We start from the raw sequence: 19,868 nt of genomic DNA on the forward strand, positions 1-19,868 counted from the left end.
CATGGATCCAGACCAGCCTGCGCATCCGCGAAGTCTGGTCAGGATCCATGCTGTTCGCTAACGGTTTCTCTAATTGCAATAGACTTTGAAAGAGAACAGCATGGATCCTGACCAGACTGCGCGGATGCATGCTGGTCGCAAACCCACTATGTTGGCTTTCTCATGGTGTGCCTCATTTTGGTTTTATACCTTATAGATGGAATATATTGTCTGTTTAAACTGAAGTCTACAGAAAACAATACACTAACTGAAGCCGCTTGCCAGTAAGTCACCAGTACATAGTTTGTGCTAGATAACCGTTCAATATTAAAGAAATTTAATTCTGTAATCTAACTGGATGAAAACTGAATGGAAGAGTTTCATCTTCAACAGAATGACTATTGACACCTGAAATATGACCTATTAATTACCACATATCTAAATGTGAATTCGGATTTATTTTGGAAACGATTATAAGCAGTCAGCATGACAAAAGATTTATATTATACAGTTATACAGTTATTGACTTATGTTGAGGTCAATATATGTTTTAACGGACCTGTAAAAATGATATTGACAGAGGACGCAGACAAACACTCACACATGCGCGCGCACACACACGATAACTTACTTATGGTTAAAGAAGAGAGGCAGCAGATGCAAGATAGCGTAAATGCTAGGAAAAGGATAGGTTATAGGGATTGTGAGATGAAAGAGGAAAGAAACTCTAACAACAAACACTACAACATACACAACACTAAGTACGAGACGGACAGAAAACAGGTTGAAAATAGGGGCACCGCTTTGGAACGGTAAGCAACCTATTAAAAGGAAAGGAAACTAGGTGTTAAAACGCGTTTAGAACATGCCACCCTCGCACCTACCCTATATTCAACAAGTTAGACAAGACGGTGTAAATAAAATCACTCCCCGCTGTAAATGACTCTAACATAAGTGACAAAATACCAGATCATATAAATAAAACATAAAAATAAGGTCAATTTAAGGTATAGGTATACGAATGTACTCAACAACTTGTCTGAAGTAAGCACCAAGAGCCTAACCTTTTAGGACACGACTAAGCAAGCTGCAAGACGAAATGCCACTCCCTCCGTCCTTTTTTTTTTTTGTAGGAGAAAAGAATCACGGAGTCTAACACTTTATTAGTCCCCTCAAACAGGAAAGCGTAGCGATTAACTTTAAAGGAGTCAGTCACTAAACATGCACTGTGCTTAACGATTTTCGTATTAAAAAACGTATCATTTTTTGATAATTTTTTTAGACATTTTACAAACATTTGTTTAAAATAAGCATAATTTTTCGAACTACATCTCCTTAGTATAGCGGATGCGTAAGACCAAGATATGTGTTTAAGGTTTGTGTTATATTTCTGTAAAGTTCAGTCGGTCTGTAGTAAAATATCGGTAACCCTGTTGTGATAATGTTTTGGTGATATGTAGATTTCTATCATTAAAATCCTCTAACTTTGAGCAAGTACTTGCAAAACGAATACGTTGTGAAATATAGACACCGTATGAAGTCGCTCTAGGGACATTTCCATCAAGATGGAGGAATTTGACAATTTCCTTTAAAATAAATTTCCTTGAAATATTTCCCAGGCATTAAAATGAATTTGCATATAATTCACTGAAATCTAGAAAATAAAAACGTAATCAAGTATTTGTGATTACAGTGTCTATTAATTGATAGGAAACAATGTTAAGAAAGCAATTAATTAAAACAGGACTAAGATGCTTTGTTAATCTGTGCCCTGGATTGTAGTGGATAAAGTTTTTTTTTTTCAAATGCCTGCATGTTGAAAATCCTAATTAGTTATTTTTTTTAGAAAACTTAAAACTAGTCTAACATTGTTTTATTACTACATTAAAGTTTATAAAATATTTAATGTTTTTTTCTCTTATAACCATGTTTGAAATGATTTTGCTACAGAAGGTGTTTAGTTGTTGTTGTTTAAGAGGTTATTTCAACCTATACAAAGAATATTCAAGCCTTATAGTGAAACTAGCAATTTCAGTGTGTTTCCCATTTTGCAAACCGAGAAGAAATGAAGAGCTAAGGAATAACTGAATGACGTGAGTAAGCTGATGACTTCATAATCTATCTAGTCCGATACACAAATAAAAGTATGTATATACCCTGGGGCACCCCCTTGTATGTTCATTGAAAATATGATACAGGAGACACAGGTTTAGATTAATTTTAATAGATCAAATTTAGAATAACCCTGAATAGAAAATACTAATAAAGGAATGTGTGTCAACCTAAAAATATGTAAAAAAAGATCAAACGGGAAACATTACATATCCGAGGACAGTTCAGAAAAGTGCAGCCAAAACTCAACACACACACACACACGCACGCACACACACACACACACACACACACACACACACAAACAGGAAAAACACTGGGGCACTGCCCAAGGACGACAGGTGGCCCCGATAACACACAGTTAAAGGAGAGTAATTGCAAATGTACAGAAGCGGAGACGAAGGGGTTAGGACGGGGAAGAGGAAATAAACGTCTACAACAAACAAAACAGCATACGCAATGCAAAATACGAGACAATCAGCAATCAGTAACCTGTATAAGGAAAATATATTCTAAAATTGTTTATATTTCAGTAAAAAGTAGAGATATTGTGAATAAAATTAATGTTACCATGAAAACAAAGCCCGTGACCTATATATATGTAGATGTAGACGTTGACACTGGTCTATTAATGAAACTTAGTTTCAGCTTTTTTATCTGTACTTCAACATTATCCATGACAATACAATTTGCAAGTACAATGATTTTTCAAAGAAATTACTTTTAAAGCAAGATATTAGATATTTTAATCATCATTGTTTCCATGGTCACTTTAAACGTTAAGATGCATAGGTCAGCCAAAACCAAAAATTTGACCCACTTACAATTAGAAAAATCTTAAAAATGTGAATGATAAAAAACAGTTCTTAACTTGTATTATTTAAAAGTCCAACATCTCCTGGTTGTCTCTGAAAATTTTCTACCACAACATTGATAGCGTTTAAACAATATGTTGATACATATATGCATTTACTCATGTTACGGAGGGTAGATTTTAGTGACCTTCTATATTTTTTAACATTAAGAAATTAAGCAATAACGCAGTTACTTATTCAAAAGAAACTCTTTAATGCAACATAATTGAAAAACACGTCCGACACACAATCCAATCAATATGACATTTTCTACCGTCAATACTGAGAGAGAATAAAGGAATATGACTGTCAACTTTTAAACTGTATTTTTAATACAAAAATTGAATATTTACACTCGTTATAAATATTAAATTGAGCATCGTATAGAAGAAAATTGGCAACCCTCTGTCAATTTAGAACGTCCTTAACACCATACAAAAAGTTGCGGATGTGCTACGTAATATCACAGTGCTGGAATGGCGATTCTAAAAAGATACAACTCCGTTACGGAAGTGATAAAATTTACAACGAAATGAAAATATAAGCCTAAAGAATATATTGTTATTTTTTTTTCTACCATGGGAACATAGTTTTGGAACTTTATCAAATGTTTTAAAGAATTGATTAAAACACAACACAATAAGTTGACATATTACAGTTCTGGCAGTGCTTAAGTATTAGAAACCTGTCACCTAACATAAATTCAAAAACAATACATTTCATTAAAGAGACAGCCATTCAAACAAAACATTTTCAATCAATTGCCTGCATAAGACTAAACAGCAACTAAACTAAACAACCATTGATCATGCATGCGTTACAGAAATTGTGGTACGTCTGATTTCTTTTATTCTTTTTACATCTTGGACGAATGGGACTTTGCATTTCCAAGATTCAGTAAGAAAATTAATCAGAACTTTATCATGAGCCATGTCTTAAATTACGCAGCCATCCAGATATCTCTCCTCGCACATAAATTTCTGTGATTTGTCAGCAACAGTTGAATTTGCATTTTTCAACTACATAAATAACAAAATTTTTTATGTAACCTCCGTAACATTATATCTTCTCGGTAAAAGAATAAAACATGTGGTCGCCGAAGGCACATGTTTTTTTTTTAAATAGTAAGATTTTAAATATTACATAATGACGAGAACATTACTGAAACCAGATCATATTGGGTGCAGTGACTAAATAAGGACAAGTTCAATGCAGTCAGACAAATTATCTCACCTCCATAACAGTATTGTGGGAAAAATCAAGCTCTTTATCACTTTTCTACTGATAAAATAGTCAGAAAAAAAATATATATTTCTTGAATCTGAGTCAGTTCTGACATATCTCTTTGGCCAAACTTTCATGTGTGAAATTTGAATGTCGAACTGGAATTTACTAACACGTTATCACCTCCGTAACGGACATGTTTAAAGAGGCATATCTATTTTAGCGCTATATTTTATGTATAGTTTTACGTTCAAACCAAACTGGAAAAGCAGAGACAACACATTCAAACACCTTGAAACATAATCTCATAAACATCATGTAGTAGAATGCTTTTTTGTATATAACTATGAACCTCATTTACTTGAAATACTGTTCCACAAATAATTTAAAATAACACTTAAAAGTCTTTGCCGATCAGCCTCTGTTTCCTTCGAGTGACGCATGAGAAAAACTTTATTTTGCTTTCCGCAATTCAGTAGGCACTTAGAACAGCTAAGATGTTATGTTACGGAAGTGATACGTTACGGAAGAGATAAAATTATTTCAATATTTGATAACTGTTCGATACCTTGATGGCATATACTGGAAACAAGCTTTCTTACTGATGCATTCAAGGTAAATAATACAGACACAGAGGGAAAACACCATTGTTATCACGTACATTTGAAGAAGTCCCCGTTACGGAGGAGAGATTTTAAATCGCGACAAAAAATAAAAATGAACTAGAAACGATAATATCAGAAATATTTACTTATCAGATAGTAACAAGGGAGTTATTGTAATAAAGTTATATCATTTGACGACAGTTTGTGTCACTTTTGTCACATCTATACCTTTTTTGAAATACTTTATTGATACATTAGTTATTGTTACGGTAGGTGAGAACTGTTTTAGGTGACAGTAATAATTATGACCGGGATGAATGTATTTTGTGCTTATGCTATTGAAAATGCCATTCCGTCATTACAATGAACCCTCTTTCATAATACTGCATGTAGTTTTGGTGCACAGATGTACTCCAATGCTATCAACAAAGTTATTTTTTGGCTCAATTTACTTGGCGACATGGCTGAAATGAGCAGAAAGCTTTTATATAAATCCTACTGCACATAGAAAGTAGAAAAAAGATCGACTAAAAGTATTTAAAAACAAAGAATATGCCCTGGCTAAAGTAAAAACCTCTTTCAATTGTAATTTATTCATCATGTGTTTGTAATAGTTGAACAAGAATGAAGGCGACAATGAATTTTCTAAAGTGGGTCAAATTTTTGGTTTTGACTGAGGTTACTATGTAAAGTGTTTGCTATTGTTCTAAAAATATTACCATAATATTCAATTATGGCTATAAAGCGAATGACACTAGAGCCGTTAAAAACAATGTAATCATATATACTAGTAGTTGTGTAAAATGAGAGAAAGTGCATTACCGCGGAGGCACGAGGCCCGCGACATATACTTTAAACCTTACATTACACGGAAGTGTTACACGAAGAACGGAGTTCGTCTGATAACCTGTCGTGATTTCTTCTGATAACTGTTACGGAGTTCCTGGAAAACGTTACAGAGTTCTTCTGATACCTGTATGACAAAACAAGGAATCGATCGACAAAATGGTAATTATCTATCTTTAAAAAGAGAGAATTGGATGTAAAACTAAAGTTTGATGATCAAGGTTGCCTAACGTTTAGTGCTTTGCGTCAGAAAAAAAAACCTGTTTAGTCTAGTTATCAGCGCAATTTCTTTGAAATCAAGACATTTTGAGTAAAATATATAAATCGTTTTCTTATTAATACATATTAAGCTGCTCATTCACGTCTTCGTCCTCACCACACGCAATAGCCTAATTTTAGTGCAAAATTGCAAACATAAACCACTATCTAACAATTTTATGCCCAATTTTTCAAATGTTACGGGGTTCAGGTGATATCTCTGATGATAACTTTTGTTACAGCCAGGGTGTTTCTTGAGCTATGCTAAGATACTTTTGAGCTATTTTTACTATCTAAAAAGGGTGTTAATCATGTTCTAATGTAAGATGTTTATCCTAGGCACAGTATTGTGGTTATATAATGTATGATATGAGTTTTTTGTAAAGGTTTACAACTATGTCCAGGCTCTATCAATGGATGTGCCAATGTTCGGATTTCGTTAAGATTGATCACTTGATTAAAATCAAATCCTTTATCTTTTATGTAGGGTACATCTAAATGCTGAATTTGCAGAAGCTGTTCTTTTTTCTAACAGTAACAGTTCAGTACCACATGCAATCGCAGCTATAATACTGTAGCTTGTGTGACTTGACAAGTGCGTGACCATGCTATGACAAGAAGGAAATAATTCTAAATATAAATTGTTATTGTATGATATTTGTTGGTTAGGGATCATAATTTGCCACTCGACAGTAGATTATACTCCATAATCAACAAAAATCGTACAATAACTAATTTATATGTAAACGACGACAAGTAATTATGCTAAAACACACCAAATTATAGCTTCAAATGTACATGACAATATACGTATAATTTATCAAGGATAATTGTGTGTATGCGATTTTGTTAATGTTTATCAGTAACATAATTATAACTTTACCATCATAATTCTTCTAATCGTTCATATAGTAGAATTTTCAAAGTTGACGCTGAAAGAGTACAGTCACTATGCGACATTACACAGAGAGGGAGCTACCGCTTGATGTGTCATCTATTGACATGAGTCATATGATGCTACAGCGTATTTACCACAGACTCAAGGTAGATAACCGACATGTTCGTATTTGGTGAATTTAAATGTGACTGGCGTAAATACAGCGATAAAACTTAATAGGTATTGTCATAACATCTTACAGAATGCATATAATTTTCAATGAGCTGAATACTGCATACCGAAAAAGGGGGTTGTCAATCTCATACATGCATATACTATTTGTCTTAAAGAATATCATAATGCATGAATAAAGTGAATTTTAAAGTGCTATCTGTATCAATCCTTCACCAGAAACGACCTTTGCATGTGCAAAGTAAGAAGATTCTGCACTTTCGTACAATAGAATACACAATGTAATTTCCAAAACAGTTAAATGAAAATAAGAATATATTTCTGTAACTTTATGTACAATTTGTATTTCAAACAATTAACACAGTTAGCTAGATCATCATTATGAGCGTACACAGTCCCTTTAAAAGAAACATCTAGTTAGAATAAGAAATATAACAATAAAAAGTTATCATTGGAACTCAAAAACACACATACCATACATTATATAACCACGATATTTGCCTTTGATAAATATCTTACGTTAGAACATGATTAACACTCTTTCTAAATAATAGAATTAGCTAAAAGTATCTTAACATAGCTCAAGAAACACCCTGACAGTAACAAAAGTTATCGTAAGAACTCTGTAACATCTTCAGAGTTATCACCAGAACTCCGTAAAATTTGAAAAATCGGGTATAAAATTGTTAGACAGTGGTTGATGTTTGCAACTTTGCACTAAAATTGGGCTATTCCGTGTGGTGAGGATGAAGAACGTAAATGGGTAGATTAATATGTATGAATAAGCAAACGATTTCGATATTTTACTCAAAATGTCTTGATTTCAAAGCAGTGGCGCTGATTATTAGACTAATCAGTTTTTTTTTCTGACGCATAGCACAAAACATTAGGCAACCTTGATCATCAAACTTTAGTTTTACACCCAATCCTCTCTTTTTAAAGATAGATAATTACCATTTTGTCAACCGATTCCTTGTTGTGTCATACAGATATCAGAAGAACTCTGTAACGTTTTCCAGGAACTCCGTAACAGTTATCCGAAGAAAACATGAGATGTTATCAGAAGAACTCCGTCCTTCGTGTAACACTTCCTCCCCCGTGCATTAGAAAGCTTACGCTCATAGCAATAAAATTATCAACTATGCAAACGTCTATGGAAAACAGTGAGAACGAAATACCCTGAAAAGTGTTAAATATCCATATTTTCTTTCAATATAAAATGTCGTCGGTTTTCTGTCATTATCTTAATAGAAATAGCATTTAATTTTGGACTGATCACCAGAAGTCGTATCCAAATCCATCCTGTTGATTTTAAAATAGTAGTTATTAAATAAACCCATATTTGTTTTGGCATACAAGTATTTACAATTCTGTTGTGTGTTTTTATCTCCTATGAAATAATACTTTATTAAAGATATGGAATCTTTAAAGGTACAGACACTTGTAGCTGGAAGACATATCCGTTTTCTGACAGCATTCAATAACGGTGTTATCTGACCAAAATTTCATAATCATTGCAGATAATGGAGCTAACCCGAACGCCGGTGGTAGTAACTGGCCGCTTAAGGGAGCCAAAGGTTCGTATTGGGAAGGCGGCATTCGGGCAGTAGGTTTTGTGTACAGCTTGCTCCTGAAAATGAAGAACGGTTATGTTTCAAAATCACTAATGCATGTTACGGACTGGTTTCCTACACTGCTGAATCTTGCAAAAGGCGACCTGAATGGTACTAAAATGTTAGATGGATATAACCAATGGAAAACAATAAAGTGAGTACTGGGACTAACTCATATTAATACCTAATCATTCATCACTGCATGTAAATACAGGATGCTGATTTTTATAGTTTGATATCGAATCACTTTGCGCCAAATGATAGCAATAAGTTTCACTTTAGTAATAGCGTGAAGAGAATTTAATTGTATTATAAGACATGTCCTTAACTGCGATTACTCAATGTCAAAATATACACACACGTTATTTGGATAACCTTCTACATGTACTAAGACTGCTACATTATTCTCATGAGTCTAAAAGCAGGAGACCGCCACGAGGTTGCTCAATTCCCTTGTATGTACGCATGTAACGAAAACTGAAAATGATCTTTGGGTAACAATCCATCCAAGATAGATATTGTCTCGTTTCGTAAAAGCTTTGTATTTGGTTCGCCAGGAGGCCTATTACCTTCTTTTCGTATGTATTCAGTGGAGAATTCAAAATCGCATTACCTCAGATATTGCTTGCTCGATTTTGAAATCGTTTCACATAAATATCCCTTGGATTATATTTTACCAAGTGACTGCAATAAGTCATTAAATGTATTAAATGAACAGTATAATACACTTAAACTAATATTCTGCTTTCAATGTACATGCGTTATTTTCAAAGATTGTTCAAGTTATTGCGATTTGCAATTTGTAAAAAAACAACGTAGTTATTAGAGGCGTGGTAAATTATTTCTATATGCACAGAAAATGAAATCAAAATATATTTTTGTTGTGGTGACTATCTGCCCGAATTGTTATAATAAGTCCATATCGTCAATACTTTTTCGATAGATGGATGTATAAAATTGTAAAAAAGTGTGTGGCTAGATCCTAATATGACTAGATCTCATCGAAAACATTTTGTGTTATTTCCTAACAATTTCAAAATATTCCGTGTGTAGCCTTATACCAAGACTGTTCTTATATGTTTTCATCGCAACAAGCAAGACGCACCAAAAGTATAGAGAATCTTGCAAGTATCAACCTTTCCTAAACCGCCAAGAATCTCATTATCTCTCTATCATGACCGTTCGACTCAGTCAAGCAAGATTTGTTTTAAAGATGCATTGAGTACATGATGCTACCAAAGCATTTTTTGTTTTACATGACATTGTAATGCCTTCTGATGCTATTGCTTGTGTCAAGGATACATCCGGCAGTGATTACCATCATTTACATTACCTTTTCATATGGCAGAGTTAAAGGTCTACATCCACTACTATATAAGTGAACGTATTATCGTAATATTCAATTATGGCCATTAAGCGAATGGCACTAGAGCCGTCAAAAACAATGTGACCATATATAGTTGTTTAAAATGAGTGAAAGTGCGTTACCGTGGAGACACGAGGCCAGCTTACATTAGAAAGCTAACGCGCATAACAATAAAATTATAAACTATGCAAACATCTATGGACAACAGTAAATACGAAATACACTGAAAAGTGTTAAACATCTATATTTTCTTTTAATATAAAATATCTTCGGTTTTCTGTCATTATCTTATTAAAAATAGCATTTAATTTTGGATTGATCACCAGAAGTCGTATCCAAATCCATCCTGTTGATTATAAAACAACTGGAAGCTCCAGACTCGCACGTCCGAAATCAAGAGCAGGTCCAGCAAACGGGAAAAAGGGGAAGCCTCTAAGATAAAATTGATAGCTGAATCCCCCGAAAAGAACAGGAGTGATGAATTAGCAGAAGAATTACATAAACCAATTCAACGGAAATTTCCAAAACGTCGAGTTATAGTGAACAGTATTGGTGAAAGTTTGTAAGCCGACCATGTTGACGTGCAAACCTTTTCAAAGTACAATATTAAAATATATTAAGTATTTATTAACTGTGATAGATGATTTTCAACAAATATGCTTTGATTATTTCGCTGAAAAATAAAACTGGAGAACTGTTACAGAAGCAGTTAATAAAATAGTTTCAAAAGGAAGACTTCAGGGACAAACGTCGAGAGCAAAAGTATCCACTGCAAGCGTTCCGAAACATTTATGGGTGGAAAAAGGAAAAGAAATCGATGACAAAACTTTTCAAGCAATTTTAAATAAACATAGAATAAATATGTATCACACACTTATTAAAGTATATAATCGGAGACACAGTTCGTTTGAGTAAATTAAGAAGCATTTTGAATAGTTTACACACCAAACTAGACAGAGGAAATATTTGTAATTTATGGAATTCGCAACACAAATATACAAAGTTATAGATTTAAATAACGAAGTAATTAAAGTCGCATTTTATGAAGAAGTAACTTTTTCCTACTAAGCAAGAAGGTTTTAGGACTGAAAACGTTACAAAACTAGGCTATAAGAAAAATACAAGCCTTAGTAAAATAAATAGGTTACAGTGACAAATTCAATAGCTGAGTTTCATTAAGTAAGTTTTAACAACTATAATAAATTTTTAAAAGATATTGTATAAATGAGTCCAAAGTTCTAAACAGCAATAAATTAGAAACGACAGATCAAGCAATTATTCACATAACTAAACTTGCAGCTGCATACAGAAAAAAGCTTTATGTTTCGTGAAGGCATAAATACTGCATTACAAATCACAGCTCGAATTATATACTCAGCTGCTTTAGCACTAGTTCCTGTTATTTTTTTATTTATTGCAATTTCCGGAGCTGTTCCATCAGTAATTACTATTTTTCTTAATAAGCTCAAAGTTGGAGATATGAAGGAATTTAAGCTGAACGGATACAGTGATAGTGGTAAGGGTAGGGAAGGTTAATGTGCGGTTTCTTTAAATATTTTTTTCTTCAAGTATAATATATAGAAATGGATATCAGACATATTGCTGACTCTATGATTACAACAAAATTGCTTTCACTTTAACTGAAATAACGAATACAAATATAAATAATAAAAATAATATAAAAAGATACGGAAAAATAGAAGGTTCATTAAATCTAAACTTGAATAAATATTAAGAGATGAAATTAAAGAACATGCCATTGATTAAATGAAAATGTTATAGATCCTTAACTTTTAAATAATAAAAACTATTTGAAGGGAGTTGTGGTTGTTTAATACGTTTTATTGTGGCAACATCAGAAGCAGTCAAATTGTCGACTGTAATTTTGTTCTGGCTTATTTTGTTTCTTGTTTTAAAAAGGCATTTTCAACTTCTGTAACTGCTTCTCCATTATTGAGTACAAACCTGTTCTCCGCAAGTAACTGCCAACTTCCCCACGTTAATTATCAGAAGTGGAGGACAAACCTTTTTAGACACAATGTCTTTTATCAAATCGTCACGGAGAACATACGCCCCGCCCGGGGATCGAACTCGCGACCTCGCGCTCCGTATACCAACGCTGTCACTACTGAGCTAAGCGGGCAGAAATTAAGCTGTGTTTCACGTGCAAATGTTAATGTCCCGTATTTTCTTAAGAGATACAAATGATTGTTCTTAATGATATGAATGAACTTATAATTATAGCTAAAACTTCTTTCAAACGACAGATAGTTGCACATTAAAACACGTGTAGTTTGAACATGTAACCAGAATATGCTAATTTAACGATAACACAGTGTTTAGGTAATTCTCCATTCTCAAACCCCTCCCTAAACAATGCAAGCATAGTTTTTTCTGGATTTTTTTGGTAAAATGTTTCAAAACATAAATTATAAACCGATACCAATATCCTAAAAAAGAAAAAATGGAAACTCCACAGGTCGCTCAACACAACAAAAATGAAAATGTTGCAGGCTCGGTTTGATTGAGCCTGTTCATGGACGGTAGTTAAAATACATGCTAAACGATATTACAATGTTTTATCATGTATATATTTATGCTGAGGCAAGACATAATGAAAACAACTTTTTCTGGAAAGGTCAACATACAGAAATTGTAAGTTGCTAAAGAAAGATTACATGTTTACATATACAGAAATAAATATATTAGCCGCTTACGTAGTTCTTTCTCTATTTGCAAAGTAAATATGTTTTGACCATTTATTTAATATTGTTTTTGAGTAGAAATTCAACAATACACGAAATTTATTTTTAATTGTCCAACGTCGAAAGCAATGTGTGAAATATTCTTTTCCCTAATTGTCTAAATGTTGGACAGACTAACAAAAAACTTCTTTCCCGTTTCAATATGTTTATTACTTCAAAAATTGTATAGACGTTGTTCTTTCGGTATATTATTGTACCTTATGTATAGATTTAAAACCACTTATATGAAAATGCATTAATATTCTGATGTATGACTATTATTTCATTTTGTTTATATTTGGTATATTTTCTGTTCTATCTGAAAGATGTCATAAAATTCAGTATCAAAATCAGTTAATGGCCTTTTGAAATACAGTTCAAAACAACAACAAGACTGAATAGAAAAAGGTTAACGTTCATGTCACTTGGAATCATATGAAAAGGAGAATGTTATTAGACATACAATACTCAAAGATCTCTTAAACCATTGGCAGGTGTCAACAATTACTTTATAATCTGACGAAATACTAGTATGATCTTATTAATTGGCAATTATAAACACATATGACTTGATTTAAAGTCTTCTGTTTTTATAAAGTACAGTTGGAAGGGTTTCTTCCTTATAACTGTGGTACCTTTGCTCGCATACTCAATCAATCTCTCTTCCAACGTCTTGTCGCGAAAAATAATAAAAGCAAATAGTTAAAGATAACATAAATAATTCAGACAGTGAAGTTGAATGTGAACCTGGGGAAAGTGTTATTCCAAAACTTTGGAGTGTATTCCTTCTCAACTGAGGCTGCCACGTTCTGATGAAAACTCGCCAGCAAAAAAAAAGAGGCGGGAACAGTCCACTACTTTCCAAAGAAGTTGATATTCAGTAGTCGTAAGTAATTATGCTTATAGTTTGCTGTGAAATACATTTAGCGTAAAACAATTAATCCAGTCGTGATTTTTCTGCAGTCAATGGTAGGATATGATTGGATATTATTTGCTGTACGTTCTTTGAAAGATGGATTTCTAATATATAATATACTGTAACATTTTTACAAATTTCACACGGTATTACACATATTTTATATCTTAAGACAATGCAATTTCTTTTACATACCAGTGTGAATTCTAAGTTGAATTTTCTACTTGAAAATTCACTAACATTATTTTAAAGAGGCATTCCCTATTTTGTGCAGATAGTTTGAAAGCTCCAATTACATAAAAACGAAAACATGAAAGTTCTTACGACTTATCCTAAAAGTTAATGCTTGAACATTTCAGTCGTTGTCAGTAAACTCAACGTTTTAAAAAAGGTTGTAGTACCATTAAACACTCACTTATCTATGTAAAGTTGTTGTTTTACAATAAAAAGATGGATGGCAATTTGAAGCACGTGGGTGTATCAATAACATGTGTGTAAATGAGACATTTCTCGATACTTTTATCAATAATTTTTCATACTTTGAGTTCACTATTTAAAGTTTGCGAAAATTTACTGACTGAATTTGCTGAAATAGGGAATGCTTCTTTAATTATTGATTTTTAATATATAAATGTTGAAGATATTACTGAATAAGTATTTATTCTCTCTTAGGGAAAGTGACATCGCCTTATTTAAGGCTTTAATAAAATGTGAAATTTCCTTGCGAGCAAGATTCAAACTCAGAACCTAAAGTCAGCTGTATGATGATGTATTTTTAAAAGATCAATAGCACTTCAGAACATTTGCATTTTGAAAATTCTTTAAACTACACGACCATTATTTTAATCAAAATCAATGTAAACATTACTGTTACTGGCTACCAAAAATATTTTACATATTTATAAATTTCTCCTATGTATGACTAACTGTTGATAGGCACTATCCTTACTAGACCCCTTAACTCCCTGTAACACCAATTTATTACAACATATACGAGATGTTATATTAGGCAGGGCCTACACATATACAGGTTTCTTGTACAAGGCATTAAGGTTATTTGACTTATAAATGCACATACTGAGCAATTTTATAGAAAATGTTTTAGGAAGGGATTTGTTTATTTGTGCGTGGGTGAGTAAGTGTTCGCATGCGTGCGTGTATTTTAATGAATATAAACTAAGAAAGGAAGTTATTATGTAACTCAAAGCTTAAGACAAGAAGTGGCTTGGATACGTATACATTGCAAATTTACATGAATGAATAGGTCTGTCTTAATGTTTATAAAATGTGCTAAAAGAGCACTTCTACTTTAAAACAAAATTTTAATATAAGAATATTTAGTAACAGTGTATCTGTCATACTTAAGGTTACTATCTTTTTTTAATTATTTTTCTGAATTGCATGTAGACATTCTAATTTCAAATATCACTGATTTTCAAAATTAAGTACAAAGTCATAAACTCTATCAGTAATGAAAACAATGTGGTGTATAATGATGATGAAGTTTATTTTCAGAACAACTTATATAGTATCTTGTATGACAACAGAATCGTGTATATGATCTAAATTAGACTTATGTTCATGTACTGTTCAGGAAACATCTTTAAATATAAATCCTGCCTTTTTGAGTGAGTATAAGATACAATGCAAATGTGTAGAATCCTGATTTGTGTGTGCGAGAAATACTGTTAATATAGGAAATTTCCTACTTACATTTCAACAAACTATCGATTACGAACACGAACATATATCCACTCACCTTTGCACCACAGATTAGGGCCACACGATAGGCTGCAACCTAAAGCACCGAAACCATCTGATATACATACTAGCCCCTGATAGTGATTCTGGGCACTTTAATAAAATCATTTCAAACCTAAGAAAAGTGTTATATCAAAGTCCAAGTTCAATGACTTTGTATCATCTCTGAGATCATTAAGCTAAAACTGATTCATGCTATTTTATCTCTAATGTGTTTGGTGAAAGGGGTCAGTAATGACAGGACTCCTGTTGAGAAATAACATCTCCTGCACAGATTTGTATCTTTCAGCAGCTCCACTGTAATGGATACATTTATCACTGTTAAAGCTTAATTATGGTACATTTAATATATATCTAATGCCGTCTGTATTAGTTATATATGTTAGAAAATAAACGTTAATTGAAGCATTGTACATCCCTGTAGGTAGGAGACGCATAATTATTTTTTCATAGACGTCCGTTTCAAGGTTTTTGGCTTGTGCGATTTCCAAGCATTTCACACACTGACTAGGTGCATCTCATTTTGTAGAATCAGTCCAGACATAAACAAACACAACATTTATATATTTTAACAGTTGAGTTATGTCATTTAGTTTGGACTGAAGGAGACTACCCTCTACTATATGTCACTTTTAGTAGTCTTTGACCAAAATGAACTCAGTCTGTCTCTTAAAATACCAATTTAAGTATTCCATTTTAGTCTGGCTACCGACGAGATAATTAACTAACATTATATGTTCCTTTAAATCTTTTTATTTACCTTTTTTCTGTGCACTGAATTATCTCCTAGATTTTAATAAAGAAGAAATGTAACTATGTGGTATAAAAGGACAACAGAGTTACTATTTTAGTAAAGAAATCTAGGGACTGTGATCAGTCTTATTTCACTTGTACACTGCATAAATATGTTTTCAACTCAATTTATTTATGTTCTATCATTCTGCAATTATTATTCACGTAAAGTTGTTATATGCATCCTCTTAGTTTTAGCCAATCAACAGTCAAATATATAGTTTAAGTTCACATGTTCCCTAGACAAAATAGCCTGGTCCCGAGTCCTGCCTAATTACCATATTCGTACCTGATATTAAACTAGATCAGATTCAGCTTAAATTGCCTAGATATTTATTATTCCTAGACAGCGTCAACTTGATTTAAGTTGCATATCTCCTGATAAGGAATATAAATTCTTTAATCTTAAACAGTAGGTACTATGAAAGCTTGCAAGTAGCTGGTAAAAATACTAGATTCCGTGTACTTGTCCATGAACAGAGACTGTGTAAACCCTCAAGCACTGGTTTATGTGCTGAGAATGTCTGATATATCAATACCCAGGCTAAGGTCATTAGCTGATACCGAACTGGCTTGCTTTCTATTTTAGAATATTTTATAAATAACAATTTCTTAGTTTTATTTTGTTTGTATCTATTTTCAGTTTGTGAAGAGTCGCCATTAGGTAATTCACAACCTATAGTGAGTTCTAGTGATAGCGAGAATGAGCAGGATATTAGCGTAGATGCACTTGCAGAGTCGTAGTTGTCAGATATCAGCCTCACTATTGGTGAAGCGATGATGTCAGCCATGCCGGTAGGAGATGAAGAGTTCATCAGTGACTTGTACCATGATCTGAAAAAATTATCAGTCTTTTGCAGGAAATCATCCGGATTGACAATTTTTGGGGCACTAGAATTGTTCCTTTTGGTATATCATCAAATTTTTGTTTTCTGGTCTCACTAAATGATATCGGTAACTAGAAAACCGTCTTGAGTGAAAACATGGGTGCTTGGGAGAGCACTGTTACATTTGAGAGAAACAAGTACATTTCCAGAAAACCAGACCTTCCTTTGTAATATGTACCTGAAGTAAAGTTTCGATTTCTGAACACTTACAGACTTGTAAGACGACAGTCAACTAGAAAAGTGAAAATGAGCGTGACAGGATCATTGTAGAGGATATCTATGGCATACAAAAGCTGTACGTTTTAGTGCAGTGTTACTTCGCACATGAAGAAAAGGAAGTGACAATGAAGGCACATGGCAATGCAAAAAGAAGTCAAAGACCATATATCAGAACATAAGAAAATATCAGACAAAATATTCTACGTTTAAATTCTTCAAGAAAGCCAAAAGAGGTGTTTTACAACATTCTAGAAACAAACGGAGGTGTGTTTAGCCTTAAAGGGTAAGGTAAAATAACAAGAAACTGAATGCAGAAATTGACAGCATAAATCAATCAATGACTTAGACGATGTTAAAATTCGTAAGATTATGGCAGAAACACTTAAACCAGATAACGACCTTATATTTGAACTTTCTGCTGACCCAGAGTTGATTTCATTCATGGCAAATGAACAGCAGCTACATGACATTGACATATTTTGCACAAATATTGCTATCTTTTAAATTCTCGGAATAGATCTTTCAATATTGGTGAATATTACGTGACATTAACCTCACATTGAAACCTGAAATTGAAGACCAAGCGCGCAGTTAATCTGGTTATGCTTAGACCAATTCTAATACACCAAAGAAAACTAGAACATTCATATTTTGAATTGCCATGTAAAAGAATGAAGTACCGACAAAATTTGTCAAATATTCTTGTTTTTAGTACCGATGGTAAGCATAATGTTTAGAGAGTTATAAAATATTTCTACCAGATGCTGTGCATCTACTTTGTGATATTCATATGAAAGATAATATAAAATCAAAATGATCAAAACTTCAAATTCCAAAACATGTTGCCAATGAATATATGCTAGATATATTCAGAAAAGACTAGATATATTCAGAAAAGACCACTAAGAAGAAAGAAGGCCGGGACTAGTTGATGCAATATCGGACGAAGATTTTGACAACAAGTTACACAACATATTGCCCTCTTGGAAAAGTCGCAGTGTTAAGGGCTTGGAATTTTGTACCTACCTTTTAGAAGTGAAGGCAGGGTTTATCAAAACCCACATGACAGTGACATTCAAAGAATGACAGGCTTGAGATATCCTCTTATTCTGTATACAGCCGAGATAAACGAATCCTTAAATAGGGCTTCTGAACACTGACGACTTGGTGGAGGCCCCTTGCAATCAGTTCTTTGTTGCTAACTTGTCTGATCCAAGCAATGCAAGAATCATTAATGAAAAAGGCAATATAATATGTGACAACAAATGCGAAAGATTGAAAAGCTGCAAGTTGTGTTCACATATTTTGGTTGTAGCTGATAGCAGTCCTGGACTATTACAGAAATCCTTTGACTGCCAAAACAACTAAAAGAACCAGGAGTCAACCTCATGACGATAAGAATACACATTTTAACAAAAGGCAGAGGTAAAAAAGCTACTAAGTCTACGTCTATCAGGAAGAGATCTTCTCAAACACGCCAAATCTACCCTGTACGCTACAAAGATGATACACATACTTTAGTTACATACCCAGCAACCCAAACAATATCTACAGCGGCACTTGCACTACCAAATTCCAACACCAGTCATGAATGGATATCTGCAATCGAAATGTGGCAAAATGTTTTGGATGCAAAGCCGGCTTCAAAATAAACGGTGACATACCTTCTGCACCAAAAAATTTGATAGCTGTATAAAAACTGAGGTGGAAGTTCTTTCTCAGAGATGGAATTGCAAAAGAAGGTCTACTTTTAAATGTGTATGTTCATTTTAATGAACAGTGCATAAAAGCGAATAACAGCTATTTTCAACCAGCTTTGTTGTATTGTCCTGAATATGTCAAACTGTTTATGCTTGAAGTTCTCAAAAAACTCTTAACTTATTTAAAGATTTAAAGAGTCAAATATAATTTTAAGTATAGTTATTACACTGGCGCTAGAACCACAAGTTTTAGTATGAAGTCTGGCCTGATTTTACCAGAATGATACTAAATCATTGAATTAAGAAAGATCTTAGAGAAACGGGGCCGTTCAAATTCACCGTGTTTTTTCTATCTACCATATAATTTTGTACGGCTCCCGTTTTGATAATTAAATGCTTATGTATCATTCTGGTAAAATTAGGCGGTTCTGGCGCCAGAAGTTATAAGTTCTGATGCCCATCAACAGGACTTATGGATGATTGCACCTTCCAAACGAATTTCGAGCAAAAAACCTATTCATGTGCAGAATAAAAATCGCAGTGGCAAGTTAACATTATGAGAAGAGCACATGTTTTGAGATATTGTATCTCTTTTACTGGATTATTTCCATGAATTGTACATTTATATGAACTATGCAATGGACAGGATGATTTTACCTACTTGTGCTGCAATTACAACAGTCCAGGTGACTATCATAAAGTTTTATATAAATCACATTTATAAGCGCGTCATTAGGCACAAAATGACGTCAGTAAGGATTTCATAATGGCTTGTGTGTCAAAATGTTTGTTATTGTAGATTTTAAAACTGATTTTTAAATCAAGCTATTAAACGCTGGAAAACCGACATCTGCACTTCCTTCAAGGTATGATTAAATTGTTTACATTCCGTCGCTTTATGTTTACAACGATATTGATTTATA

At 33.2% G+C, this 19,868-nt stretch overlaps 1 protein-coding gene across 1 annotated transcript in view; it reads left to right on the top strand.

Moving 5' to 3' along the window:
* The window catches only part of LOC128553409 (arylsulfatase J-like), a 51,071-nt gene extending 42,181 nt beyond the window's left edge, over positions 1 to 8,890 (top strand). The window contains exon 6 of the mRNA XM_053534551.1: positions 8,468 to 8,890. Within this exon, the coding sequence (XP_053390526.1) occupies positions 8,468 to 8,718 (251 nt within the window). The 3' untranslated portion in view covers positions 8,719 to 8,890. The remainder of the gene's footprint in view (positions 1 to 8,467) is intronic.
* Positions 8,891 to 19,868: the final 10,978 nt, after the last annotated feature.

The sequence above is a fragment of the Mercenaria mercenaria genome, unplaced genomic scaffold, assembly GCF_021730395.1.
Source record: "Mercenaria mercenaria strain notata unplaced genomic scaffold, MADL_Memer_1 contig_3796, whole genome shotgun sequence".
NCBI lineage: Eukaryota > Metazoa > Mollusca > Bivalvia > Venerida > Veneridae > Mercenaria > Mercenaria mercenaria.